Below are 26,370 nucleotides of genomic sequence, written 5' to 3'. Positions count from 1 at the left end.
AAAGGGATGAATTGTCCTAGCACTCTGGGAGGCCGAGCCGGGCGGATTGTTTGAGCTCAGGAGTTCGAGATCAGCCCGAGCAAGAGGAAGACCCCGTCTCTACTAAAAATAGAAAGAAATTATATGGACAGCTAAAAATATATATATATAGAAAAATTAGCCGGGGATGGTGGCGCATGCCTGTAGTCCCAGCTACTCGGGAGGCTGAGGCAGAAGGATTGCTTAAGCCTGGGAGTTTGAGGTTGCTGTGAGCTAGGCTGATGCCACAGCACCCTAACCCAGGCAACAGAGTGAGACTCTGTCTCAAAAAAAAAAAAAGAAAAGAAAAAAGGGACGAATTAACTTCCTTGGCGGACACACCCTAAAGTAACCCCCAATGACTCATGTCTTTGTATAATTCTTTTTCCTTGAGTTCAGGCAGAACCTGTGACTTGCAGTGTGACAAAGGTGATGGTATAGTCTTTCCCATGGTTATGCTATGTTACCTAAGACTCCATCTCAGCAGACTAGAGTGTGTTACCAGCTGCCCTTGAAGCCAGCTACCACAACATGCAAGGGCTGGTGGCAGAGAACTACAGGCAGCCTCTAGAGCTAAGCGTAGCCCCTGTTTGATAGAAGGAAGAAAACAGGGACCTCAGTCCTTTAACTGGACTGGACAAGGAATTGAATTCTTCCAAGAATTCCAGACTGGAAGGGGTCCCCGAGCTCTGGATGGCAACATGGCCTGGCTGACACCTTGACTGCAGCCTTGTGAGACCCTGAGCAGAGGACCCAGCTGAGCTGTGCCCAGGCTCCTGACCCAAGGGAACTATGAGATAATAAATGTCTGTTGTTTTAAGCTGCTAGGTTTGTGGTAGTTTGTTATACAGCAATAGATAGCTGATAACTTAATAGATTGTAAGCCAAAGAATGGGAACTGTGGGGAGAAAAACAGGGCTGGCGCTGGCATGCCTAACAAGCATATGACATGCTCTACCAAATTCACATATCTGCATTAAAAAACCCAAGTAACATTCCAAAGAAGGAGAAATAGTAAATCCTTTAAATAAATAGAAAGACTTCCAAGGAGTCTTCTAAATTAAAAACAACAACCAAAAAACCCAAACCAAAATTCTGAATATTGTTTTAAAACCAATACTAAAAATCTATAGCAAAATGATTGAGAGTCATATAGAAAATGCCAGAAAATGAAAGCATAGAGTGTTATCCCCCTCCAATCTTATTTATTCAATATTTATGGGACAAAATTTATTGTGGAACCTATGTTGGTCACTGTGTCAGGACCAAGGAACATGGCAACGAGTAGAATACAATCCACATTCTGGTGTTTACCAACAATATGGTATAGTTCCTAATTTTAGCTATAATATACTTTTACAAATTATGAAACAATCTGTTAGCAAGGTGTCACTTTAAATGACTCAGGAATTTGGAATTTGATTTATGGATATATTCAGCCAGCTGCAGTGGCTCAGGTCTGTAATCCCAGCACTTTGGGAAGCTGAGCTGGGAGGATCACTTCAGCCCAGGTGTTTGTGGCTAGCCTGAACAACATAGGAAGACTGTCTCTAAAACAAGAAAGAAAAGAAAGAGGGGAGGGGAGGGGAGAAGAGGGGAGAGGAGAGGACTGCAGCCCAGGAGTCACATGCCCTCAGCATTTCAAAAAGATTCTTTGCAAAAGTGAAATTGGGAGGAATCACTGTGATGTCATCAGATGTCATCAATCATCTATAGATGTCACCCTAAAAACAAACCTACAAACAAAGAAATAAAACAGTTAAGTAAATGGGGACTGAGAATATATAGGGATACCTAAATTCAACTAGGGACATTATCACAGTAATTTAAGCAAAATGAAGCCTTGGGCCAAGAAGCTAGTTTTGGAATCAGGAAAGAAGAAAAATTCTTTAATGTGACACAAGAAAAAATCTGCAGGACTTGAATAAAAAAATGTTTCTGTTTTGTTTTTTTTAAGCTAGGGTCTCACTGTTGCCTAGGCTGCAGTGCAGTGGCACAATCATAGCTCACCGGCAGCCTCAAACTCCTGGGCTCAAGTGATCCTCCTGCCTCAGCCTCCCAAAGTGCTGGGACTACATGCGTGAGCCACTGTGCCTGCCAAAACCAACTTTTAAACGGAATAAATGTGAAGTCTGTGAAGAGTTCCTTATTTCCTCATTTGTTACTTGACTGATCCAACCAACACTACTACATTTCTTACTCAAAACCACAGCTTATCTCTCCTGATCAGACATGTGAAATGGCTTCTCACCGCCTGCCTCAATAAACCCCAGCCCCTTAGCAAAGCAATCAAGGCTCTTCCCCAGCTTCTCTCCGATCCCTCCTTCCTCTGTGCTTGGGGAAGTCCTACTTCTATTCCAAGGCCCAAGACTACGATGGACTGCCCTGTCCCAGCCTGGATTCATTACCCCCTTCTCTGTTCCCTTTAAACCATTTACCACGGCCAGCCTAGATGCAGCTTCGATGCCTGTGAAGAGGGTCTTAACTTGCTCATTTTGGAAACTCTAGGCCCTACTTGGCACCCTAGCTGAGCAAAGACTTATTGAACTGAGGAAAAGGTAGAAGCCAGAGATGTCAAACTGGCAGAGAGTAGAAATGAAGAGTTTGAAGACAGAGCTCTGACATCTCCAGATCTAACTAGGGCAAGTGGAGAAGTCAAAAACAGGGCTGAGAACCGCTGGGCTGCATGGTTAAAGAAGGGAGCAGGAGAAGCCAAGGGCACCTTTCGTGCTCCGTGCCTTTGTGGCACACATGCTTGCACCCAGCCTAGAATGCTGCCCTTGCTTTCTTTGCCTGAGTCCAGATCATGGGCATCCACTTGGAGCATGTTCCTGTCCCCAGCCTGACTTAAGCTGGATTCTGGGGTCACATACTCCCATTGCCCACGCTCCACAAGCTCTTGTCTTGCTGAAGGGCTAATTCCTCATTGCTGTTTTTGGTCTGCTGGCCACCATGCCAGCATCTGCCTCTCCAAAAGATGAGTCTCTTTTGGGGACTCACTGCTGCATCCCCGAGCCCAGCACAAGACCTGGCACAAAATAAAAGTTTACTGACTAAATGAGATTTCATTTGTGAGAATGTACTTTAAAAAATGTCCTGTGAAGCCTGAGTCGGACTGTCTGATTTCCCACAGCACCCAATCTCCTCTGAGCTCCTCTGAGCAGGAAGTGATGTCAGATTTCAGTGAATTCTGTGGTAGGCCTGGGAAAAGCAGGGACAGGATGCAGCTCAGCACCAGAGTTCAAGAGAACATGCCCAGATCTCTATCTACCTATCCGCTATTATCCAGCTACCCGCTATTATCTCACCACTTTCTTGTCTAGAAACTCAGTAAAACTTACTTCGTAGGATTCTTGAGAGGTTTAAATGAGGGAAATTATCATCATCATCATCAACCACTGTGTTCTGATAACAGGCACTTAGTCACTGTCACCAAAATGAATGAATGGTACTTGCTCATTTGTGAGATTCTGCACATTGCCTTACATTTCATTAATAAAAGCACTTCAAAAGCGATTTTGCTAAGATCCTAGATAGCTTTAGGAAATTGTTTTAAAACCAACAAAATTCAACACTTAGAAAAGTACACCACACCCATAATCCTAGCACTCAGGAGGCCAAGGCAAGAGGATCACTTGAGGTCAGGAGTTCAAGACCAGCCTGAGCAACAGAGAGACCCTGTCTCTACTAAAAATAGAAAAAAATTAGCCATCTCTCCAATACAAAAAATTAGCTGGGCGTGGTGGTGTGTGCCTGTAGTCCCAGCTAATCAGGAGGCTGAGGCAGGAGGATCCCTTGAGCCCAGGAGTTTGAGGTTGCCGTGAGCTAGGCTGATGTCACTGCACTCTAGCCTGGGCAATAGAGTGAGACTCTGACGCAAAAAAAAAAAAAAAGTACACCAAGAACAGTAAGACTTTCCTTTGGTACTAGACCAAGTCAAGCTAAGCACGTTAACCTAAGAGAGTAACTAAAGCCTGCAAGCAAGCTAAGAAAAAGGACCGTGGAGCATGAAGGTAACTGGTATCTAATGAATCTCCTTAAGGATAATGAAAAAGAAAATTTCAAATATGAAATTCTACTTCCCAGGTATGGGCTAATAGATCCTCTCATGCTAATGCTATCTGGTTCTGGGAAATTTCAAATCATAAATTCCCCCGAGCCCTTGCATTCTCTGAATGGGTATGCTGAAAGCTGAATGCTCACTGACATGCATTAATATACATATTTATAATGGCTTCTGTCCTGCAATTTACTATTCCAAAGGTACTAAGACTGGGGGAACACAATTCAGGTGATAATTCATGTTTTGCCACTTCAGTAAGTTTTAAGGATAGTCAAAATTACATCATCTCCCCTTAATTATTAGAATTTAATCCATATTATAAACAAAGTCAGGCCGGGCGCGGTGGCTCATGCCTGTAATCCTAGCCCTCTGGGAGGCCGAGGTGGGTGGATTGCTCAAGGTCAAGAGTTTGAGACCAGCCTGAGCGAGACCCCATCTCTACTGAAAATAGAAATAAAAATTATCTGGACAACTAAAAATATATATATAAAAAAAAAAAATTAGCCGGGCATGGTGGCGCATGCCTGTAGCCCCAGCTACTCGGGAGGCTAAGGCAGTAGGATCACTTAAGCCCAGGAGTTTGAGGTTGCTGTGAGCTAGGCTGACGCCACGGCACTCACTCTAGCCCGGGCAACAAAGTGAGACTCTGTCTCAAAAACAAACAAACAAACAAACAAAGTCAATGTGCGGAAATACTCAAGGTATTAAGAAAGTTATATGGCTGGACACGGTGACTCACACCTGTAATCCCAGAACTTTGGCAAGCTGAGGTGGGAGGGTCGCCTGAGGCCAGGAGTTGAAGACCAGGCTAGGCAACATAGCGAGAGCTTGTCTCTACAAAAAGTTTTTTTAAAAATTAGCCGAGCGTGGTGGTGCATGCCTGTAGTCCCAACTGCTCGGGAGGCTGAGGCCAGAGGATCACTTGAAGCCAGGAGTTGGAGGCTGCAGTGAGCTATGATCACACCACTATACTCCAGCACCTGGGTGAACAAGCAAAGAGCAAGACCCTCTTAAAAAAAAAAAGAAAGTTATGCAAATCTCTACTAGTAGAAAATACCTATATCAGACTAGTAAAAGTCAAATTAAAAAAAAGTTCGGACAAATCTTTTCTTCCCAAGAAAAGCTATGAAGGCTCTGTTAGGTTGCCTAAAAGTTAACTTCTAAATATCATCTTTTTAGTTTCAGATATTCCACCACATACCGCATTGCTTGCTCCTAAAACATGTAGAACAGTGACCATTCTCCAGCATATTTTATTTACTATATGTAAAGTTTTTTTGCCCTTTTTATCTGATAACCTAGATGAAATGGACCAATTCCTTGAAAGATACAACTTGCCAAAACTCCCACAAGAACATAAAGACAGTCTACACAGGCCTATGTATTAAAGAAATTGTATTAAAGAAATTGATTGAATAATAACCTTCTAAAACATAACGCACAAGGCCCAGATGTGTTCATCAATGAATTCTTCTAAACATTTAAGTTAGAAATTATATGAATTCTCTACAATATTTTCAGAAGATAGAAACAGAGGGAATACTTCCTAACTCATTCTGTAAGGCCAGCATTACCCTAATTCCAAAACCAGACAAAGACATTACAAGAAAACTACAGACCAATATCTCTCACACAGTAAAAACCCTCAATAAAATATTAGCAAATTGAATTCAACAATGTATAATAACAATTATGTACTACAACCAAGTAGGATTTATCTAATCCCCTAATCTAAGATGGTACATTCCAAAGTCCCCAATGTCCTGTCATTAGCTGTGTAGCTAAAAGGAAGAACAAGACATAGTTCGATACTCCAAAACTATTTAGCTATAATGACAAACTGACTTATGTACAAGCACTTGAAGCTGCCTTCCTAATAATGCAGAAAGGTGTATTTAAGAATCCAGGTTTAAGAAAAAAGGTATTTTTTTCCTTCTTTAAACACACTTCTGGTGATGAAACAGGTTGAGGGGGCCTCACATCTGAGATGAAAAATTCTTTCTTGCTAAACAGTTGAGCTGAACTGACTCCAGGGGTTACGAAAGGGATGGTGGGCACGTTGAAAGAGGGCAGGGTCAGAAAGACTTGCAAAAGCCTCACCCTGTCAGTTGATCAAGAGACAAAAAACCTGCTTCCCCTCCCAGGTTGATAATCTACCAGGCTGCAGAGTTTACTGTGAGGAAAAGACCCACCCAGCTGTGTTTTCTCCAGAGTGGAGTAAGTGGTCTGCCTGGGGACTGAAACCTGTTGTCTGAACCCAGGTGACCTTTAGGGCCCTGAGTTCATCTAAAGGACAGGTCCAAAGAAGTGAGAGAGATTGGAAGCTTCCAAAGTCTCAAAATAAAAGCCCCAGGGGTCTTCCAACCTCAGAAAGAAGCCAGGAACCAGGAACCAGGAACCAGCTACTTAACAGCTATATTATCAAGCATGAATATACCCCCCCTATTTAATTTCTTAGACACAAAACAAAAAGTGCTGTCTTTGAAAACAGTAAGGAAGAGGTGACTGACTGCATTCCATTCTAAAGCACATCAGAATCTCAGGAGATTGCTGCAAGGAAAAAGCAGCCGTCTTGGGGCTGTGCTAGGTCACAGATGCCTGAGGAAGGCCACATCTGACTGGAGCTCACTTGTTAAGCTGCTCCTGCCCAGACTGGAAGGATCATAGGCAGCTCCCAGGACACGCCCAAAGTATTGCCTCTGTGGTGACATTCCTGGGTGTGAAGAGTCCATCTTCCCCCCCCACCTCCAGCTCCTATTAATCCTTCCAGAATCTCCTCAGTGCCAGGAAACTTTACTGAATGCTAGATGCCAGGCATTCTGCACAGCCCTAGGAATGTAAAGGGAAGCACAACAAAGTCCCTGCTTTCAGACTAGCCTAACAGGGCATCACAGAAAGGCACCCTCGCCTGGCCCAGCTCTTTTGCACCAGGAATTACCTCTACATAGAACACTCCTCTTATGACGACTACTCATAAATTAGTCTTCCACACACTCTACTTCTCAATAAGTTCCAAGAGGGCAGAGAACATCTTAGCCATCTTAGTATCTCCAGCACCTGGCACAATATTCCAAAAAGCAGAATGGAAATAGTTGGAGGGCAAGGAGGACTCCTAACTTTCCAGGTAGAGGCTATGGAACTGCAGAAAGAGTCAACATTCCACAAGAAGCCCACATTCATGAACAAATGCATGCTTTTATCCACCTTTTCCTTTGCCTCTTCCTTCTTGGGACTGCCGTTTACCTGGTTTTGTATCCCCCAGTGTATCCTCCAGTGGCTGCACGGTCCTCACCACCAGACCTGAGTTCCACCCCCAGGGACCATTTTCACCCCCAAACAGGCCCCATTCAACAAGGCCTCATCCTCCAAAAGGACTTCAGTCTTTTCTGTTTTTTCTAACAAAAAACTCCAGCGGGCCCCAAATACAGATTCTAGCAATCCTGGCTGGCTGACACATGCGTGAGGCAAACCAGACAGGTGGGCTTAAAGTCCCCTTGTTTTGCCCATTGCAAATGGAATAAAATCCAAACTTCTTACTGAGACTTGTAAGCCCCGGGTGATCAGGTTCCAGCCTCCCTTCAAACTCAACTCTTTCTCTCCCTGGCTTCTCTCTTCTTTTCCCAGGCTGGGAACTTTCTCTCCCAAGCTCTGGTTTCTACAGCTCTGAAGGTGCTGTCCCCTCTCCACAGCTGCTTTTCTCCACCTGGCTTCCTACAGCACAGATCCCTTTCCTTTTAGCTTTTTTTATTTTTACTTTTTGAGACAGAGTCTCGCTATGTTGCCCGGACTAGAGTGCCATGGCGTCAGCCTAGCTCACAGCAACCTCAAACTCCTGGGCTCAGGCGATCCTCCTGCCTCAGCCTCCCGAGTAGCTGGGACTACAGGCATGCGCCACCATGCCCGGCTAATTTTTTCTATATATTTTTAGTTGTCCAGCTAATTTCTTTCTTTCTTTCTTTCTTTTTTCAGTAGAGACGAGGTCTCGCTCTTGCTCAGGCTGGTCTCTAACTCCTGAGCTCAAACGATCCGCCCACCTCGGCCTCCCAGAGTGTCCTTTTAGCTTTTACCAAAACTTATTTTTCGCTACTTACTTTCTCTCTCCGAAACCACAAACCTGAGAGCAGGCACTATGTCAGTACTCAGCTCAGTGTCAGGCACATAGTAAGACCCCAAAACATACTTGCCGAATTCAAAAAAATGGGTCTTCCGTCGCTACTCAACTCCCCCACCCATTGACCCTTTTCTGGAAAGTTCCACACCAAATCACGCCGGCTCAACTCTTCGGTCTCCTACACCGACAGTCCCGAGTCTCAGTCTCCTCCACTCACGCTCCATCATCTGCCCTCAAAACTTCCCACCCGCGTAAGTCCTATTAACCCAACCACGCCTCAGAAGTCCCGCGTGTGCCCACCTCCCACCCCGCACTCTCTCACGCCAACTCCGAATCCTCTCGCCCCGGCCCGAGCTCCCAAAACCTTCACCCCACTGTTTAGGCCCGTAAGGCGGGTCCACCCCGTGCCATTTTAACCCCCTACATCCTTCGTCCTCGCAACCCCCCTCCCGGCCTCCGCAAGCGCCCCCGGCAGCCCTTGGCCCCTCCCCGCCCCGGGCCTCTCCCCCTGGCCGCCCCATCCCCCCGCCAGGCTGAGGGGCCCCGCCGCGCCCGCGGGCAATACCTGGCCTGCGCTTCGTCCAGGCTCTGGTCAGTGATGGCCATGATCTGCTGTAGAACGTCGCTCGTGGCGGGACCCGGCCCGGACGCGGGCGGCTGGGCGTCCATGGGCGGCGCGACCGGGCGGGCGCGGAGGAGGAGCCCCCGGGCCAGCAGCGTTAGCTCGCGGGCGCCTCAGCCAACCGCCGCCGTCCCAGCACCGCGCGCGTGCTCGCTCACGCGCCTGGGCCCCGCCCCTAGTCGCCGCCTCCAGCCAACCGCCTCCGGGCACCGCCCATAGACACGCCTCACCGCCGCCGTCAGCCAACTGGAGCTGCGCACCGCCTCCGGGACTCGCCCCGAACAGCCCCTCAGTGGCCTAGAACGCAGTTGGGGGTTGCTAAGGCAACGGCACTTCTCTCCGCCACCCTCCTCCAGCGTGCGCGAGAGCAGCGCCCGTACCTTTGCGCTTCAGGAGCCCTAGTCCGCACCACATCTCTCTCGCCGCCCCGGCGTTCTTCGGCGTCTCTCGCATCTCCTCAGAGTCCTGCTCCTCCTAAGGGCCTCCCGCTTCTTCTCAGACCTCCCCACTCTTCCTCCAACCACTCCCTCCGCCTCAGAACTGCCTACACCTCTCAGAGCCCTGTCAACACTCCCCACTCATCTCAGAGCCCCATTAACACCCCCCACTCACTTCCAGAAGTCCGGAACCCCAGACCCCTGCTCAGTCCCCTAATGCTCCCCTCAGCCTCACCCCATCAGGTGGGTCACGAGGGCTCCTGGCTCTTCCCCTGGAGCTTTCCAATCCCCTTTCACCTGGCTGAGGGGTGCAGGTGTGTGTGGCGATGACAGGAAGGAGGTCAGAACTGAGTGTTTTTCTCCTCTGCTGAAATCAACTCTAGTCACCTTTCCAGGTCCAGTTTAAGGGGGACCTCGCTTGTTTATCCATTCTCTGTCTACAGTGTTTCCTGCCTAGAAAATGCCCACACGTGGCTACCAAATGAAGGAAGGATGTTTACTGAGTGCCCACCCTGTGGTGCACCCCAAGTCAGAGCGAATCCTCACCGGCCTTTGTTTCTAGCTGTTAGGACTCATGGCGTGTAGAGAAGGATCCTCATGCAAGAGAAAAGGAACAGACTGGATGGGAATCCCTTCTCCAAAGTCATGGGACCTCCCAGGGCCTGTATACTGAGAACAGATTCCAGATGTAGTCTCAGTAAAGGGTCCTCAGACCGGCCGGGAACCCTTCAAAACAGAGCCCATTTTCTTTCGTTACTGCTGGAAACGAAATTCAGGAGAGGAAATTCAAACACCATATGGTGTGGCTGGATTTCGAGGTGTCAGGAGACTATAAAGGGGACAGCATGTGCGAACAACAGGGGAAGCTTCTTGTTGAAGGAAACCCAATGCTTGGCCTCGATAACAGGAAGTAGTAGAACACATGGGGAACGCGAAGAGCTGTGTCCTATACAAGAGGTCAGTCTCTAGCACAGCACTGCCCAGGCGGCTTGAAAGGTAGTGTGTCCTTCAGAGAACTTGACAGGGAGAGCAGCGAAAGCTTCAGGGACCAGCAGAGTCAAAAACTTGAAGCCACTTGGTGGAAAGGAGAGATTGACAAGAGGAAATGGAACAAGATCCCAAAGGAGACCTGAGGGGTACAGTTAGAGCCTGGAGGATGCTGATGCAAGGCAGCCAGCTTAGAGCACCTGAGACACAGACACAGCTGCCTTTTGGAGGCCATTGGGGGTCTCTACATCATAGGAATTGGTTTGCTGCCTTGGCACCCAAAGTGACATGTCTGTCCAACAGGCTCTGAGCCTCATGGAGGCAGGGACTGCATCTTTTGTGGGTGTGTGCCTCGGTCATCACCTCTGGATTTAGGCCCCAGGCCCTAGGAGCCATGCTGCCCACCGTGGACCTTGGAGAAGTACCCAACACCTCAGTTCATTCTTGCCTCATCATAGAGGAGAGGGCGAGAGTTTTCCCAAAGGGAAACCTAGACCCATTTAATGTAGAAGGACTTAGATGTTTTTTGGTCCCTCAGTGGTTTAAGATTTGGCCTCTGATGAGAGACCTAGGGTCAAATATCAGCTGTTACTCAGCATGGGAAACTGAAGTAGAAACATAACCCTGTCTGGGAGCAGAAAGCCCAGGTCCTGGCCCACACTGTGCCTGGCGGGGGCATCTGAGAGGGGGCTCATCATGGGGCTGGCACATTTGAGGCTTTGGGGTCTGTGGGGTGAGGTGAGGAAAGCACCTGGGTGAGCTTGTGACCAACTCTGGGCTTTGTGGGAATCTGAAGCCCTTTCCCTAGGGAACTTTCAATGCATTTCTGTGCCCTTTCCAAGCTGTGTAACCATGGGCCAGATTGCAACCTGTCTGAGCCACTATCCTCACATGAAAATAGGTGTAATATCTGTGCCATAAGATGCAGGCGATGATTAAATAATGCACCTAAAGTGCTATCGGTGTGCCAGGTCTCAAGTTCTGCATCCTGCTACCTGGACCCCACTATCTGTTGCTCCCAGTGTGAACGTAGGTGATAGGGTAGGCAATGGGATAGACACCGCTGGGGATGTGACCTTTAACAATCTGGACTCAGACAAGAGGGCAGGCAGGAATGAGAGGGCTCATATGGACCAGAGACCACCCTGGGCTCCAGAGGAGGAAGACAGACAGGCAGGTGGCCAGATGGAGGCAGGAACAGAAGGAGGAGACAAACAACAGAGAAAGTAGGGGACAGATGCAAGACCCCACCAAGAAAGAGTAACGGCCAGAGACTGAAGAGGAATGAAAACAGGGCCAAAGAGATGCCACACTGAAGGATCCCTGCCAGGCCTGAGCCAAGGTCGACAATTTCCAGACACAGGGACAGACTGTCTGAATTGATAACAAAAAATGCTTTAGAGACCTCAGAGTGAAAAGAAAGGTTTACTCCTCATATCATGCCCTCCCTGTGGACCCCTCAATTCTGACAGGGACAGGCCAGCCTGTGGAGGATGCCAGGGGCCACAAACCTTTCCCAGCTCAGCACCCCTCAGTTTGTGCTGCTAAAGAATCACCTTTGGAAAGATGGTGTTTCCACAGTCCATCCTTGTTATCCTGTCACACTGGGCATGATGGCCAGAGACAGCCCTCATCTCTCCCACCCTTAACACTCAGGGCATCATACAGGAGGAACCGTTCAGTCCACAGGGCTTACCAGGGATATAAAGTAACAATAGAAAAGTGTCCGTTAATAAAACCCAAAACCTGAGATGACTGGAGAGCCAGATTCCTGCACTCCATCTGACTCTTCCAGGCACTTGGCGATGACCCCAAACCCCTGTGCCCTGGGTAGGCATAGCTGTGTGCCTGGGGAGGGCTGGCAGTGGTGCTGTGCCATGCCAGTCCTGGGGTCTGCCTTTAAGTCTGTCCCACTGGTTGGGTTGAGCCAGGTGCTGCATCAGGGGCTGCAGACGTGGTGCTTGCTGCATCCCACTGAAGTCCAAGGTAGCTAAAGAGTGGAGTCCATCAGGGAGTGACCATTTTCAGGAAGCATGATGCGAGTGCTGGCACTTGCCTGGGCAGAGGATGCACAGCGGGCAGATGCATGGGTGGACCGGCGGAGGCACACGCAGCAGAGGAGGTGGCGGAAGGTGCGGCGCATCTCAGCATCTCGGCATGAGTACACCACAGCATTGACCAGCGAGTTGGCCTCGGCCAAGAGTAGGAAATACTTCTCTACAGCCAGGACGTTGCAGGATTTGCAGTCCAGACCATCCAGGAGCAGTACCACCTGGCCTGGTGTCCAGCAGACCACAAATGCCCCTGTGGGATGGAGGCCGAGGTAAGCAAGGCAAAATGTCGGGAGGCCTGGCACCTAATGCTCTGAGCTCAGGGCTGGGGCAGTCTCTAGAACTTCGGCAATAACTGTGCAGTCTGCTAAGAGGGGACACCTTTCCTGACTGGTATATCATGGCCAGGGCCCTGGACGTTTCAACATGGAGATTTGTTCAGTGAGGGAAAGGAGGTCACCATGGGACAGGATTGTTATTTGGTTGGGAGAAAGGAATCACTGGGCAGGTTTGGTCCTCATTCTGGAAGGGTCGGGTATAGCCTCAGGGGGGTAGTTCCTGCCACCTCCCCCACCCAGTCCACTGTACATCCAATAGCCAGAGTGACCACATTACTTCTGCCAAAAACTCTTAGTGACCACACTACTCCTGCTAAAAACTCTTAAGCGCTTCCCATAGAACTCAAAACAAAATCTGATTCCTGTCCTTGCCCCTTGGGGCCTTGCTGACCCCTCTTGCTCACAGGCCCAGCATTTCCTCTTTGAAGGCTCTGGCCTGGTCCTGCCTAAGAGTTGTCACCTTCTATGTCCTCTTTTCCTTTCCCCAGCACTCAGGTCTCTCCTCAGATGTCACCTCCCCAGAGAATATTCCTCACCCCAATCATCTCCTCCCATGACGCTCTATCAGGTTACTATCAGGTCACTTGTTTTGTTCATTGTCTCCCAGGGTCTTTTGAGGGGCAGGGGAGGTGGAGTTCCTGTGGCCCAGGATGAGCTAAGGAGGGCCCCACTCACCCAGGATGATGACAACAGTCTTGACCAGGCTGAGCGTGGTCTCCCGGTAGCGAGGGTGGCAGCTGACGTGCTCCGCCATGCGCTGCACTCGCCGCCGCACATAGAAGAAAATGCGGGTGTAGACGGCCACCATGAGCAGGAAGACAAGCAAGCTGGACAGTGCCCAGACGGCCAGGTAGGAGCGGCTGAGCAGGGGGGCCATGCGCGAACAGCGGTCCAGGGCACAGAGGCAGTGCCAGGAGTGGGCAGGCAGCAGCCCCAGGCCCAGCGCAGCCACCCACACGCCCACGATGAGCATGACCACACGGCCACGGGGCAGGCGGCTGTGCAGTTGCACGGCCATCACGCTGCGGTGCCGCTCTACGGCGATGGCCAGCAGTGTGGCCACTGACGCTGTCAGGCTTGTGTCTAGCAGACCCTGCCGCACAAACCAGCCCTCAAGTGAGAGCCGGGCCGTGCGTGGACCGGTATGGAACATGAGGAAGAGGTAGGCCACACCGGCGAAGAGGTCGGCGGCAGCCAGGTTGCCCAGTAGGTAGTAAATGGGCTGGTGGAAGCGGCGGTTGGAGGCAATGGCTGCTATGACCAGCAGGTTGGTCAGCAATACCAGCACACTGACAGTCAGCCCCAGGGCCACCACAATCACATCCTTGGGCCGCCAGTGAGAGCTAAGCTCCTTGCCACTGTTGTTGTAGAAGAAGCCAATGGTCTGGTTGTAGTAGCACTGGCCCATAGTGACCATCTAGGGGCACAGAGAGAGATAGATCAGTGACTGTGGCCCTGTTGGAAAGATACAAGAGGGGGTAGCAGCCAGAGAGGAGGGTCAGGACAGACAGGGCAAGGGTCTCAAACTCAGATGTCTCAGAGCAAAGTGGACCATGGTGATCTGGAAAAAGCAAGCTCCATGGGGTGGGGGCAGGGGAACAACTGTTTCTTACCTACTAATAAGACTTTTATGAAAGCTATCACCCAAGTCAATCCTTTGTTTTGTTAACCTGGAGAAGCGAAACAAAACCCATGTACAGTCCAATCCCGGCACACATGCTACCGATCTGTGACCCAGTGGGGCTGGGGATTAAGGAGAGCTAGGGCAGGACAAAGGGGTGAGCTGTGCGGGACGAGATGAGGGAGGGTCAGTTTGGTGCTGAGGTCAGTGCAGGGAGCAGAGACCAGGCAGCGTGTGTACACAAGGGCGAGGTCACTTGCTGGGACCCCACGGGCGAGTGGGCGGTGCTGGGGCGTGGAGGCGACCAGCCGACTAGAGTGTGCAGAGAGGCAGCCTCAGAAGCCGGGCAGCAGGATTTGGGTGCGAGTGCTTTCGAAACGGGCGGGGCACCGAGCCGTTCCGGTGGAACGAGGACCCTGGCGAACTCCGGGACAAAGACAGTGGGTCCTGGAGGCCGCGGCCAGCCGGGCCTCCAGGCGCCCCCAGGCTGGGGAGTGGGTAGGGGTAAGGGACAGGGGGCGGCGGCCCAGTCCTGCTGGCACGTGCCGCGCCCTCCTCTGGACCGGTCCCACTCTCCTCCCGTCCGCGCTGGCCTCACCTGGGCCGCCCGTCACGCCGCAGACCGGTCGGGCTCGCGAGGGGTCGGGACGGGCCAGAGGCCCATGGCCCGGCAGCGAGAGCCGAGGAGCGTCCGGGTGTGCCCGCCGCGGGCTGCCGAGAGGGCGCGGCAGGCGGGGCCCCTCCCCCGCGGTCCCGCCCCCGTGTCCCGCCCCCCCCACCTGGGGGAGCCCCGCCCCGCCCCGCTCCCGCCACCTGGGGAAGCCCCGCTTCCGCGGCCGCGCCGGGAGCGGGGTCGCCCGGAACCGCAGCCCCCCTATTTCCTCCCTGCTTCGCGGCCCCTCGGTTGCCCCTCTCCATTTCCGGCGCGGGACCCCCACCCGGGTGCCTGCACACCTTACGCGCCTGCAGTCTCGAGCCTTCGAGGCCGAGTCACTCAGCGACCCGAGGATTCCCGCCGCAACCTCGCGCCGCCCGGCCGCAGCTCGGGGTGGTCTCCGGGTCCGCGCCCTACTCCAGACCCCCCACCCTCCCAACCCCACCCCGCTCTTTCCCTCGCGTCCAATCGGCCGCCGAGCTACAAGCCACGCCCTGATCCGACTTGGCTCCCACCGCCCGGACCCCGGCCCAGCCTCGGCTCTCCCTGCTCTCTCCCTACTCGCGGCTCCGGCGCTGCCTCCTTGCCCCGCAGACCCGCCCCAGCTGACCGTCGGGCTCACTCAAGCTTTTGCAATCCCGCCCCGGCGCCCCTCACCCCGGGACGGCGCTGTCCCCTGCACGGCCCTGCCCTGCAGCTTCCCCTCCGCGTCGTCCCCGGGCTCCCACGATCCAGAGCACACAGCCCCATTGTCCCGGTTATCTGCACTTTGTCATACTGTATTTGTTTGACTGCGCAGGACCAATCGGGGACGCGGAGCTCCGGCATGACTCAACCTCAATTGCCTGTAGGTGCTCCCGGGGAGTTTGGTGATAAAGGAATGGGGCCTCGGTTTGCCTGGTCGGTAAAGTGGGAACAAAGGGTACTGCCCTCACTGGCCTCTCTCCCCTGCAAGCCTCCCCCGGCAAAGACAGACATGCAAGGGTACACAGGCCACAGTTTATTCAGAGGCCATCAGACCCCAGACCCTGGGCACCACCAGGGTGTAGAGTCTGGGCTGTCCACCTCCTCCAGGAACAGGTCTCTTGGAGTCAGTGAAGGAGGCAGGCAGGGATGAGGGAATGACCACAACTAAAGTAGCAAAAGGCACCCTTGTCCAGGAGTAGGAGACTAGGGTGGATTCCAAGGATCTCATGACCTGTATTGACCCTGAGTACTGACCCTGAGTGACCTCTGAGCCTGAGTGGCCCTGCTGCTTGGCAGTGACCTGTGTCTGGGGGGAGATACTGGGACATTGCCCCCACAAAGGTTTTAGGCCTCCTTCAAGCCATGTAGTCTTTTGTTACAGGAATTCTCTGGACCCCCCAACATTGAACTCCTGGCCCAATGTCTGGCCACCAAGTTGGCAGAGCTAGGGAGACATGGATCCATCTTCTCAGTCCTGGGCCCTTCCTTAGTCAGGGTGGTAGGGTGGTCAGAGATGGTCCTCGGCTTCCTCAGGCTGGGGCTCCGGGAAGCAGGTGGCCTTGGGCATAGCCTCACTGTCCAGCTTGGAGAGTAGCCGGGCTGTCTCCTGGGTGATCTCAAAATGCTTAGGCAGAGGGGCACGGCGCAGGGGGCTGCCCTCACGGGAGGCGGCAACAGGGCCAGGCCCCCGCCCCCGCAAACTCCCTCTGGGCACTGATGTGACTGGGGTCTCTTCGCACAGCTTGGAAGCCACCAGGGCCAAGCTGGACAGCTGGTGGGTGACAGGCCGCACGCCCCCCCGGGGATACTTCACTGGCTGGCGGCTGAAGTGGCCACGAGACTGTGTCCCCAGGAGTAAGTCCTCAGGGCCTTGGCTGGATGCTGTGGAGTGGGGTGGTCAATGCTGAGCACCCCCAAGTTCTCTGGACACCCTCCCAGGAGTCATCTCTCAGCTAAGCCACCCTGGGGCAGGGGTACCCCTAGAACTTCTGAGCCACTCCACAACAAACTCACCTTCCCCTTCCCCATCTTTGGTATCTTCAGCCTCTTCCTCTCTCTGGTCACCCTGTGGAGTTGGAATCTGCAGGGAGAAACCCAAAAATGAGACCCCAACAATAAAATCTCAGTTCTTTGAGACTCTTGGAGAGCTGAGGGCTTGTTCCTGGATTTTCAAAAATTCCTTCGCAATTGTGAGGATAGAAGATGCCCTTAAAAGTATACTATTTGGCTGGGTGGGGTGGCTCACACCTGTAATTCCAGTGCTTTGGGAGGCCGAGGAAGGAGGATTGCCTGAGGCCAGGAGTTTGAGAACTGCCTGAGCAACATAGTGAGACCCCATCTCTGCAAAAAACACAAAAATTAGCCAGGCATGGTGGTGCACACCCATAGTCCCAGCTACTCGGGAGGCTGAGGCAGGAGGATACCTTGAGCCCAGGAGTTCGAGGTTGCAGTGAGCTATGATCATGCCACTGCCCTCCTGCCCCAGCAACAAAGTGAGACCCTGTCTCTAGGGGAAAAAAAAAAAAATTCAGGGAGTAGCTCAGCCATCTCCACATTAGGACTAGGCAGTGCCTCTGAACTACCATCTTGTGCTGCTCTCTGCAACCGCATGAAGCTTACTTCTGCTTTCTAGTATATCTGTGTATGTTCACTGTTCTGCCTTTAGCTAAATGGTAATAGCAGCTTGAGTTCTTTCTACGTTGAGTTCTCGCTTTTCACTTTATGAACCATTCCAGTTCTCAGAGACCCGCAGCTCATTGGCAGCCCTTCCCAGCTCTGCGCTGCTATGGGGCATGCCCGTGTTCTCAGTAATGGCAGGTGTAGCAGGATTCCAGGAGCACAGGCCTTGGGCATGGGTTGTTCTGGCCACTGCCACCATTTTCCTGGTTCCCAGCTGAGCTCTGGATCCTGATGCGTGAGCTCTGTTAAAGATTCACCTGCAATGGCTCCCCTTTTAGGGTCACTTAACCACTCAGGGCCTATTAGGACTGTGGAGAGGATGGCGGGAAGCCTATATAGTACCCCATGCATAGTCGGTGTGCGTCCATCAGTGGTCTGTGACTCATTCATAACAGGTGCGAGGTCAATGGCAGCTGGCAGAGCCATCTGGGCCCACTCCTCTTTGGCCTTACTTCCCACCACCTTCCTCTAATTCACTACAGGATAGGGCTGTGTCCTGAACACCAGGCATGCTTCCACCACAGGGCTTTTGCACTGGCTGTTCCCTTTGCCCTAAACACCTTTCCCTAGATCTCTACATGGCTTGCTCCTCCCTTACATCCTTCCAGCCTTTGTGCAAATCCACCTTCTCTGTGAGACCTGCCCACACCATCCTACTTACTGCTACAAAATGCCCTTCCACGTCTTACCTTGGTGCTCCTGCTGTCCCATCCCTCACCATACCCTTTCTGTCCACTGTTACACTCATCACTGTCACCTCATAACGTCCTACATAACTGACTTTGTATCATAGTTTTTGTTTCTTGTTGATCTTTCCCCATTGGAATGTAGGGGCTGAGAGGATGGGGTCTTTGAATATTTAGCTCACTGGTGTATCTGCAATGCCCAGAACAATCCTTGGCATATAGTAAGTGTTCATTACACATTCTGTGGAAGGAATGAATGGTCACCCACGTTAGTACCTCTGCAGGGCTGTCTCCTGCTGTGATCCATCATTGCCATCCCTCACTATTCCTTCCAGAATGAGTGTGGGTTAAATGAGGAGGAAGAGAGGAAGAGAATGAAAGAGATTTTAAAGGGAAAGGAAGGAAGGAAGACAAGATAGACAGTGACAGAATTAAACAGAGAGAAGGCCCTCTCCAAGTCCATGGGCCCAGCAGGTTCCTACCTCGGGAGGTGTGGCCTCTGTATGCTTCTCCAGGGTAATCTGGGGCTTGGGGTCTGGGTTGGGGTCCAAGGCTAGGGCTGGGGGCTGGGGGTCTGGGCCAAGGTGTGGAGGTAGCAGCTGGGGGCTGGAGTCTCGGGGTGGGTACTCAGTGGCCAGGGGAAGCTCATCCTTCCCGAAGATCTGCTCGTAGTGAGCAATGAGGAATTCCACAAGCTGGGCCTGGTGCCCCGAGTCCAGCAGGCAGGTGACAGGGATGGTGCTGGCTGCCCATGGACCATCCCGTGACCGCAGCAGTGTTGGCCCAAACACAATGCCCAAATTGTTGGCAGACATCTTGTTTTCCTCAAACTGTGCAGCCACCCTGGAGATGGTATGAGAAGGGTCAGGGCACGGGATGAAGGTAAGGGTAGCACCCACAGGCAAGCCTAGCAGTGACTTGCCCATGTGATGGCTAAGTTGTCTTGATCACTGTTTGAGACCAGCAGCCACATGCCCAGAGTTGGGGGTCAGGGGTCAGTACCCAAAGTTACCAGTCACATATTAAGGTTCAGAGTTCAGAGAACACATGTCAAAGGTCTGAGATCAGTGTCAGGGGTCAGCTGCAGGTTAGCAGTCACATGTTGAGGGAAGGGGGTCACATTTCAAGGTTCAGGGACCCATGCACACCTGAACAGATGGGCCACCAGGTGGCGCAGGGTGTTGTAGTTAGAGTCAGGCAGCTGTACCAAGAGGGTCTTCAGCGAGCGGATAACCTCAGGGCTGGGGCTGGGAGTCCCGGGGTCGTCCCCAGGGTCTGCATGCAGGGTCTTAGCCAGGGAGATGAAGGCATCGTAGAGGTGGAAGGGGATCACGGGATCGGTGAGCTGGGGGTGGAATGGGTGGGGGTGACAAGAGTGTGGGTGGGCTGTGGAGGGTCCTCAGCCTGAGTCCCCCCACAATCCCCTGAGCACCCACCTCCTGGAGAAATCGCTTGAGGACACTTGAGACATCGTGAGGCGAGTTCCCTGACAGCTCCACCAATGCGCGGCCATTCTCAAAAGCCTGGCACAGCCTCTCCACCCGGACCCGGGAGCCGCTGACCCGGTAAATGCCCTGCAGAGCAAAAGCAGGAAAGGGACACCTGGCTCATGATCCAGCCATTGACAGGGTTGGGTCACTTCTGGGGACAGTCAGGGGTCAAGGTGGCACCTGCACACCCAGGGCGCGGTGTTCTATCTCGGCCGTGCACCTGGTGATCACAAAGGGAACCTCTTCTGGGAAGTCCCTGGGCAGTTGCAGGAAGTCGACCCCAAAGAGGGGTGTCCGGGCGGGGAGCCGCTTGTGTCCACAGAGGATCAGCAGAGTCTCAAGGCAGCGCTTGTGGCAAGTCAGAAAGCACTGCAGGAAGGTCACAGGGTCAGGAAGGTCATTGGGGGCCAGTGGGGAAAGAGAAGGTCGTAGGGCTCCTTGGGGAACTGGAGATTATAGATCATCAGATCAGGGCACATTCACAGGCAGCAAGGTTGTAGGGATCTCAGGTCAGGGAGGTGATTGGGGGTCAGCAGAGGCCATTTGGTCATCAGCCCAGGCCACACCTCCTCACACTCGGTCCCGCTGACCATGAAGGCTTCGCACTCGCGGCACTTGGCTGGGCCCCGCAGCCGCCGCAGCCGGTGGGTCTGAGCCGCACTGGACAGTATCCACTTCCTCAAGGGGCTGCCCAGCCCGTTCTCCAGCCCGTCTCCCAGGTCTGCAGGGAGACAGGGTCAGGAGTGTCTGGTCCACCTTGTGTCCCATCCTGCCCCACTTGCTTCCAGCCTCACCAGGTTCTCGCTCCTCAAAGTCATCTGAGGACTCGGTGCCTATGGATGAAACCTTCACCAGCCGCCGTGTGTCAGGGCCTGGGGTCAGAGAGTCACAGAGGTTGGGGGTCACAGGGGTCATGGGAGATTCCAGGGCTTCCAGAACTACTACTCACAGATGCCCACAAGGAAGGAGTCAGAGGTCAGGAGGGGGGATCAGACAGGTCAGTGTTTAAGGGTTGGAGAATGAGTCAACAACTTGGGGGTGGTTCAGAAGTTGGATCAAAAGAATAGGTCAGAGGTTAAGGAAACAGGTCAGGGGTGTGGGGTAGGTCAGAAATCAAAGGATAGGTTAGAGATTGAGGGTCAGAGCTTGGCTAGGGGTTGGAGGATGGTCAGAGGTGGGCTGTGGGTCAGGGCCAGGTCCTATCCCCACCTGGGCTCGAAGTGGGAGAGTCCATGGACCGAGACTCACTGCTGCCACCCATGCTGTCCACATCACTGCCTGGAGTGGGGCCTGGAGTCCCTAGGTGGGGACAGGTCAATAAGGACGGCCCCTTGCCCTGGTACCATCCCTACCCTGCCCTCACTGCACTTACCCTGCCAGCTGGTGCCTGAGTCCTCCCAAGTGCCTGGCTCAGTTGACCTCTCATCCAGCCTTGGAGGTAGAGGCCCGGAGAGTTTCTTTCTGGTGTCCAGAGGGGAGCTGAAATGACAGGGGCTTGAGGGCTTGATCCCTAGGAAACTGGCCTGGAATGATGACATGCAGGCATTGTGTCTAGGTCCCACCTCCAAGTACTTGGGTCTGCAAACCTTGATGCCCATGAACATTATGGCCTCTTTTTCTTTTTTCTTTTCTTTTTTTAGAGACAGGATCTCACTTTGTTGCCCAGGCTGGAGTGCAGTGGCCCAATCATAGCTCACTGCAGCCTTCAATCCTAGGCTCAAGGGATCCTCCTGCCTCAGCCTCCGTCCAGAGTAACTAGTACTACAGACGCGTGCCACCAGGCTCCGCTGATTTTACAAACTTTTTGTAGAGATGAGGTCTCGCTATGTTACCCAGGCTGGTGTCCAACTCCTGGCCTCAAGTCATCCTCCCACATCCGCCTCCAAAAGTGTTGGAATTACAGGAGTGAGTCTCTGCGCTGGGCGATCGTGGCCCCTTGAATGCAATAGTCCCAAAGTCCCGTCCCTCCCAGAAAAGGGACAACCCCTCCAACTCCCAGAAAACGTCGAGTAATAAAATTCCAGAGGTTTTGAGTTCTCTGACCTCGAGTACCCATCCCCATGGTGCCAACGGCCTGGCATCGCGACTCGGGGGTTCCTTCCCCACCCCCACTCCTGCGGCCCACCTGTGCGCGGAGGGAATGAACTCTTGGAAGAAAAAGGCGGGTGGTGGGGGCGGCGGGGCCTCAGGCTGCACCGCCCGCACGAACTCCTGGTAGCGCTGGCCGGGCTCAAAGGGCTCGCAGCACTCGGCCAGGGCGGCGAAGGCACGGGGGCCACGCTCTGCCTGCGCCCCTCTTAGCTGGAACAGGCCCAGAGTCACCTGCGGTGTGGAGGCAGCAGGTCAAGGAGGGGCGGGGCCTGGGAGCGGAGCCAGAGGTAGGGCGGGGCCTGACCCTTAAAGGCGGATCTGGATCGCGGCGAGGGTTTGTGGGCGGGGCCTGTCACATTGGGGTAGCTTAGGGACTAGGGTAGATGGCCCCAGGACGAGTGGAGGCCGCATCATCCTGGGGACAGGACCCCATGGGGGTGGGGCTGACAGCCAGGTGCAGTCAGGTCTGGGGTGAGAACTGGCGGTTGAGGGAAACGGACTAGTCCTAGTGCCCATAGTACCAGGTGCCCCCTGCGTGATTGGGGGGGGCGGGGTGGGGGAGCGGGGTGGGGTGGGATTCAGCCGGAGTCCAAACGGGGTGAGGGCAGGGTGGCCGTGGGGAAGGGCCTCACTCGTCTCAGCACTTCGTCCCCCTGCAACACCAGCTTGCGCACGTGGGACACGATCCGCTGCTTAGTGGTCTCCAGGTCCTGCTGCCGCGCGTTGGCCTCGCGGACGCAGGCCTGGTACAGCGCCTCTGCCTCATGCGCCTGGGGAAACCCAGGCCAGAGAGCACATGGGGCAGACAGCGGAGGGCAGTGGGGGGTGCCAAAGCGCTGAAGGGGCTTGTGGCCCGGTCCCCACCTTGGCCTGGGCCTCCTCTCGCGAGCGCCGTCGCCGCTCTTGCTGCTTGCTGGGTCCAGGCGAGGCCTGGGGGGCTGGATCCTCAGGGGACCCCTGAGAGCGCGCCCGCAGGTCCTCACTGCGCTGCACATACTGGAGCTGGGCCCGCCGCAGCGCCTGCACCGCCTCGTTCTGGGGGGTGGTGGCAGGAAGGTCAGCGCTCCTGCCTCTCCTCCTTCAGCCCGTCCCCCACCCGCTCCAGGTCTCACCATCCGCTTCTGCTCCTTCACCCACTGGTCCTTGAACTCCTTCCGCCACTTCTCAATCTCAGTCCGTTTGGCAACCAGGGGCTGGCAAGGGTGGGGGATGGGAATGCTGCCTCCGGGACACCCCAGAGGCACCCACCCCATCCTTCTACTCCCGTACCCATGTGCCTTGCCTGCTCTGGACTCTCTTCTGAGTCTATATTCTCCACCCCCCTTCCCCCAAGGTCTTCTCACTCAGACTTGCTGTCCCCCACCCCACGCAGAGCCTCAGTGGTCACCCCATTCTTTCTGCCTGGACCCAGAGACACTGAGACTTTCTCCTAAGAACACTCAGCATCTCCTGCCGCTCCCCACAAACAAATAGAAGCGCGATGGTTTTGCAATGGCACAGGAAGCTGGGTTTGAATCTCTGCTGGGTAACCTTGGGCAAGTTTCTGAGCATCCCGGAGCCTCAGCTTCCTCATCAGTAAAATGGTGATGATGGCAGTGATGCCTTCCTCCCTGGTTATTGGGAACGTGAAGGACAGCAAGGTGCCCTTTTTATACCCCCTTACCTGGTAGTAGTCTCTTTTCTGCTGGGCCACTGTCTCCATGACCAGGGCTCCCAGGTTGAGGTCATGCTCCAGAAACAGGGTATAGATGTATTGCAGAGGCATGTGGCTCTGGGCCTCGGGGTAGGGGGAGAATGTAGGAGGCCACTGAGGATCTGTGGGGCCAAGGCTGGGGTTCTGGGGGCTTTGGGGGTCTCGGGGGGCCTGGTCATGGCTACCTGCTGGTGGATGGACACCTTGCCAGCTTCGGCGATCTTCATGATGCTTTTAGCAAACTCCAGCTCTGTGGGGAGAAACAGCAGGGGTTCTGGGTCCAGCTGGGATTTGGGCACTGCCTCTGGCCGAGGGTGGGGGCAGAAGGGGTCCTCACCATAGCTGGCTCTCTTCTCTGTCCAGGCCAGCAGCTCCTTGGCATAGCGGGTCCAGGTCTTGGCATATTCCAGGGCTGCGTCCACACCCCCCTTGGTCCGAATGAGCCGCAAGTCCAGTTCCTCCCCTGGGGCAGATGGGTGGACCCCTGGTTTCTGAACCCTACCCTCCTGTGGAAGCCTTCTCTGAGGCCCCAGACCAGTCCAGTGAGTGGCCCCTGTCCTACACCCTCACAACTCCCCCAACATCCCTGTGGGATCATTTGTCCTGGTTGCAATTTTACAGATTCTCTACACAGACTGGGGGCTCCCTGAGGGCAGGGGTTGGAATCTATTGTGTGCACTGTGTTCCTGGCACCTGACAATGCTTGGCATGGAACAGGTGGTCAATGGTGACTTGTTGAAGGAAGGACTCTCTTCTGCCCCCATAGTCCTGGTCTCAAAGCCCCCTACCTGTGAGGGGTGCAGGACCCTCTAGGGAGGGGCTGCTCCAACAGCTGGCTTCACTGTTCTGGTGGGGAGGGAGATGGCATTCAGCAGCAGACAGGATAGGGCCTTGCCTCCCTGATGCCCTTCTTCCTGGGGCTGCTCCTCCCTGTCCCCCCACTCCTCACTCACCACAGCAGCTGGGGGGGCCTTGTTAGGCTCTGGGTCTCCTGGGAGTACAGGGTCTCCAGCCAGCATCTCAAGGGTCCTGGGGGGTAAGGGTGTCAGGATGCCACACTCCACCCAGTCTGTCCTGCTGAGGGGTGCTGGGGACCCTGGGGCAGTTTGGGGGATGGTCCTGGACATCACCTCTGTGGCATCTCTTATATCTGGGAGGTCTGAAGAATGGGGTTTTGAGGGAACCAGGTGAGTTTTTTAATGGGACTTGAGATAGCATTTGAAGGGCCCCAGGTAACTTTGGGGTTCATAGAGTGAGAATATATTATAGAGGGATCTCAAATGTTTTAAGGGGTCACAAGAAGGATATGTGGGGTCCTAGGACCACTTTGGGGATTTCCAGTCAATTTTGGGGGGCAACTTTTGGGATATACAGGTGTCTTGGAGGATTCCATCCTAGACTTCTCAGATTATTAGGTAAGTTGGTCTGGATGATGCAGGTTCCAAGTGAGGCTTCAGTGCACCTAAATGGTTAGGGATTTGGCACATCCTGGCAGGATTTGGGGGTGACCCAGGCTCAGACTCACACGTTCCCCAGTGAGATTTCAAGGTTGTCCAGGCTCTGGAAGATGTCACTGTACCTCTTCCTGCCCTCGGGAGCTGGGGGAAAACCTGGGGGAAGAGAGTGTAAGACATGGGCCAACCACTGCCTTCCTCTACCCACTACACCACAACCAGTCTCATTAGAAAGGGACAGTGGGGCTGGGGAGTGGGGGAGAGAGAGAGAGAGAGAGGAGTGTGGGATGGAGGGAGAGTGGGCTTGGGTGGGGCCAACTCTGGGCAGGCAGATGGGCACAGACACTACCAAACAGAGACAGCTGCTCAGAGGTCTACGTGGACCCAGAAGTAAGCAACAAAACAGATGCCCCAGATGCTGCCACACTGCCCTGAGAAAGAGACCCTGCTTGACAATGGAACCACATGGACTCCAGGCCAGACAGATGGAAATACACATGGGACAGAAGGGAACAGAGCCTGAGGCAGAAACACACATGGAGGAACTGAAACCACGAGAGACATAAAGACAGAATGACACTCCACATACACTACAGACACAAAGACAGCCGGAAGCACAAGTTGGACCTTGCCACATTTCTGCTGCTGCCCCCGCCCCCTCTTCTAGGGGCCCCAGATTAGCACTGCCTGCTTCCCAGGCTATGGAGGAGCCCTGTGGGGACCCTACCGTGTTGCCCTCTCCCTCAGCGGTCGTGACACCCTGCCCCCATCACAACAATCAGAAGCAGAAGTGGCCACTTCCCCTTTCTGGGCCCCCTCCCCCAGGCGACAGGGGCAAGGGATAGGAAGGGGGATGGGAGGAATCAGGGGCTGGTGTCGCAGGCCCCTCCTGGCATGAGGGTCCCCACAATGGAGGATCCTTGCAGCCTTCCCATGCAGGCTCTCCAGATGGAGAGGGACAGGAGTATAGCCCCTCAATTTAGGAGGTGAGAGGATGGTCCAGTGAGGTCCCTCCCGAATCCCAGAACCCCTACCCGGCTCTGCTGCATCCATGGCTAGGACCGGGTGTCGCTCGGTGGGGACCACGATGGGGACAGGGTCATGCGCCGGCGGGGCCCAGCCCCGATTTCCTGCTGCTGCTGCGGCTGCTGCCTGGTTTCCGCGTCGCCCCGCCCAGTCGAGGCCACGCCCCACAGCCCGGAAGCCCTGCGGGCGCGCGGGACCAGCGCCGCCCGCTACACTGTCTGGCTAAAGATCCCTGAACGACCACTCCAGCCTGCAGAGCCCCAGACCTGGGCATCCTAAGACCCATCCGGGCCAAGCTTTCTCTCCCCAGATCTTTTTGCTGTCCCAAATCCCACAGAGCCACGGCATTCCCCGCCCCCAGTGATCCCACGGAGCCCGCCC

At 53.9% G+C, this 26,370-nt stretch overlaps 3 protein-coding genes across 7 annotated transcripts in view; all 3 read right to left on the bottom strand.

Moving 5' to 3' along the window:
* The window catches only part of PBX4 (PBX homeobox 4), a 46,975-nt gene extending 38,049 nt beyond the window's left edge, over window positions 1-8,926 (bottom strand). For both annotated transcript variants that reach the window (XM_045551832.1, XM_045551828.1), the window contains exon 1: window positions 8,758-8,926. In XM_045551832.1, coding sequence (XP_045407788.1) covers window positions 8,758-8,861 — 104 coding nt within the window. In that variant the 5' untranslated portion in view covers window positions 8,862-8,926. The remainder of the gene's footprint in view (window positions 1-8,757) is intronic.
* Window positions 8,927-11,647: 2,721 nt separating this feature from the next.
* LPAR2 (lysophosphatidic acid receptor 2) lies at window positions 11,648-14,985 on the bottom strand. Of its 3 annotated transcripts, XM_045551879.1 has the most exons (4): window positions 14,847-14,949; window positions 14,241-14,297; window positions 13,303-14,044; window positions 11,648-12,542 (listed from the first exon to the last, which is right to left on the bottom strand). In XM_045551879.1, the coding sequence occupies exons 3-4, from the start codon at window positions 14,042-14,044 to the stop codon at window positions 12,229-12,231; spliced, it is 1,056 nt and encodes a 351-aa protein (XP_045407835.1). In that variant the 5' UTR covers window positions 14,241-14,297; window positions 14,847-14,949; the 3' UTR covers window positions 11,648-12,228. The 3 variants fall into 3 exon arrangements, with proteins under 3 accessions (XP_045407835.1, XP_045407824.1, XP_045407833.1); XM_045551868.1 differs by lacking the exon at window positions 14,241-14,297 and having other exon boundaries at window positions 14,847-14,985; XM_045551877.1 differs by lacking the exons at window positions 14,241-14,297; window positions 14,847-14,949 and having other exon boundaries at window positions 13,303-14,226.
* Window positions 14,986-15,888: 903 nt separating this feature from the next.
* On the bottom strand, window positions 15,889-26,141 carry LOC123638177 (GEM interacting protein). Of its 2 annotated transcripts, none has more exons than XM_045551594.1 (21): window positions 25,998-26,141; window positions 25,035-25,119; window positions 24,463-24,538; window positions 24,298-24,355; window positions 23,847-23,972; window positions 23,695-23,759; window positions 23,480-23,593; window positions 22,929-23,009; window positions 22,681-22,851; window positions 22,449-22,586; window positions 21,851-22,047; window positions 21,098-21,204; window positions 20,935-21,024; window positions 20,520-20,597; window positions 20,292-20,446; window positions 19,906-20,094; window positions 19,672-19,809; window positions 19,384-19,580; window positions 18,718-19,078; window positions 16,884-16,950; window positions 15,889-16,751 (listed from the first exon to the last, which is right to left on the bottom strand). In XM_045551594.1, exons 1-21 carry the CDS (start codon window positions 26,014-26,016, stop codon window positions 16,378-16,380), a joined length of 2,886 nt encoding a protein of 961 aa, XP_045407550.1. In that variant the 5' UTR covers window positions 26,017-26,141; the 3' UTR covers window positions 15,889-16,377. The 2 variants fall into 2 exon arrangements, with proteins under 2 accessions (XP_045407550.1, XP_045407558.1); XM_045551602.1 differs by having other exon boundaries at window positions 20,935-21,015.
* Window positions 26,142-26,370: the final 229 nt, after the last annotated feature.

Source organism: Lemur catta, chromosome 1 (genome assembly GCF_020740605.2).
Source record: "Lemur catta isolate mLemCat1 chromosome 1, mLemCat1.pri, whole genome shotgun sequence".
Taxonomy (NCBI): Eukaryota; Metazoa; Chordata; class Mammalia; order Primates; family Lemuridae; genus Lemur; species Lemur catta.
The sequence above is the reverse complement of the archived record's forward strand: the minus strand, read 5'-3'. Positions and strand labels throughout refer to the sequence as shown.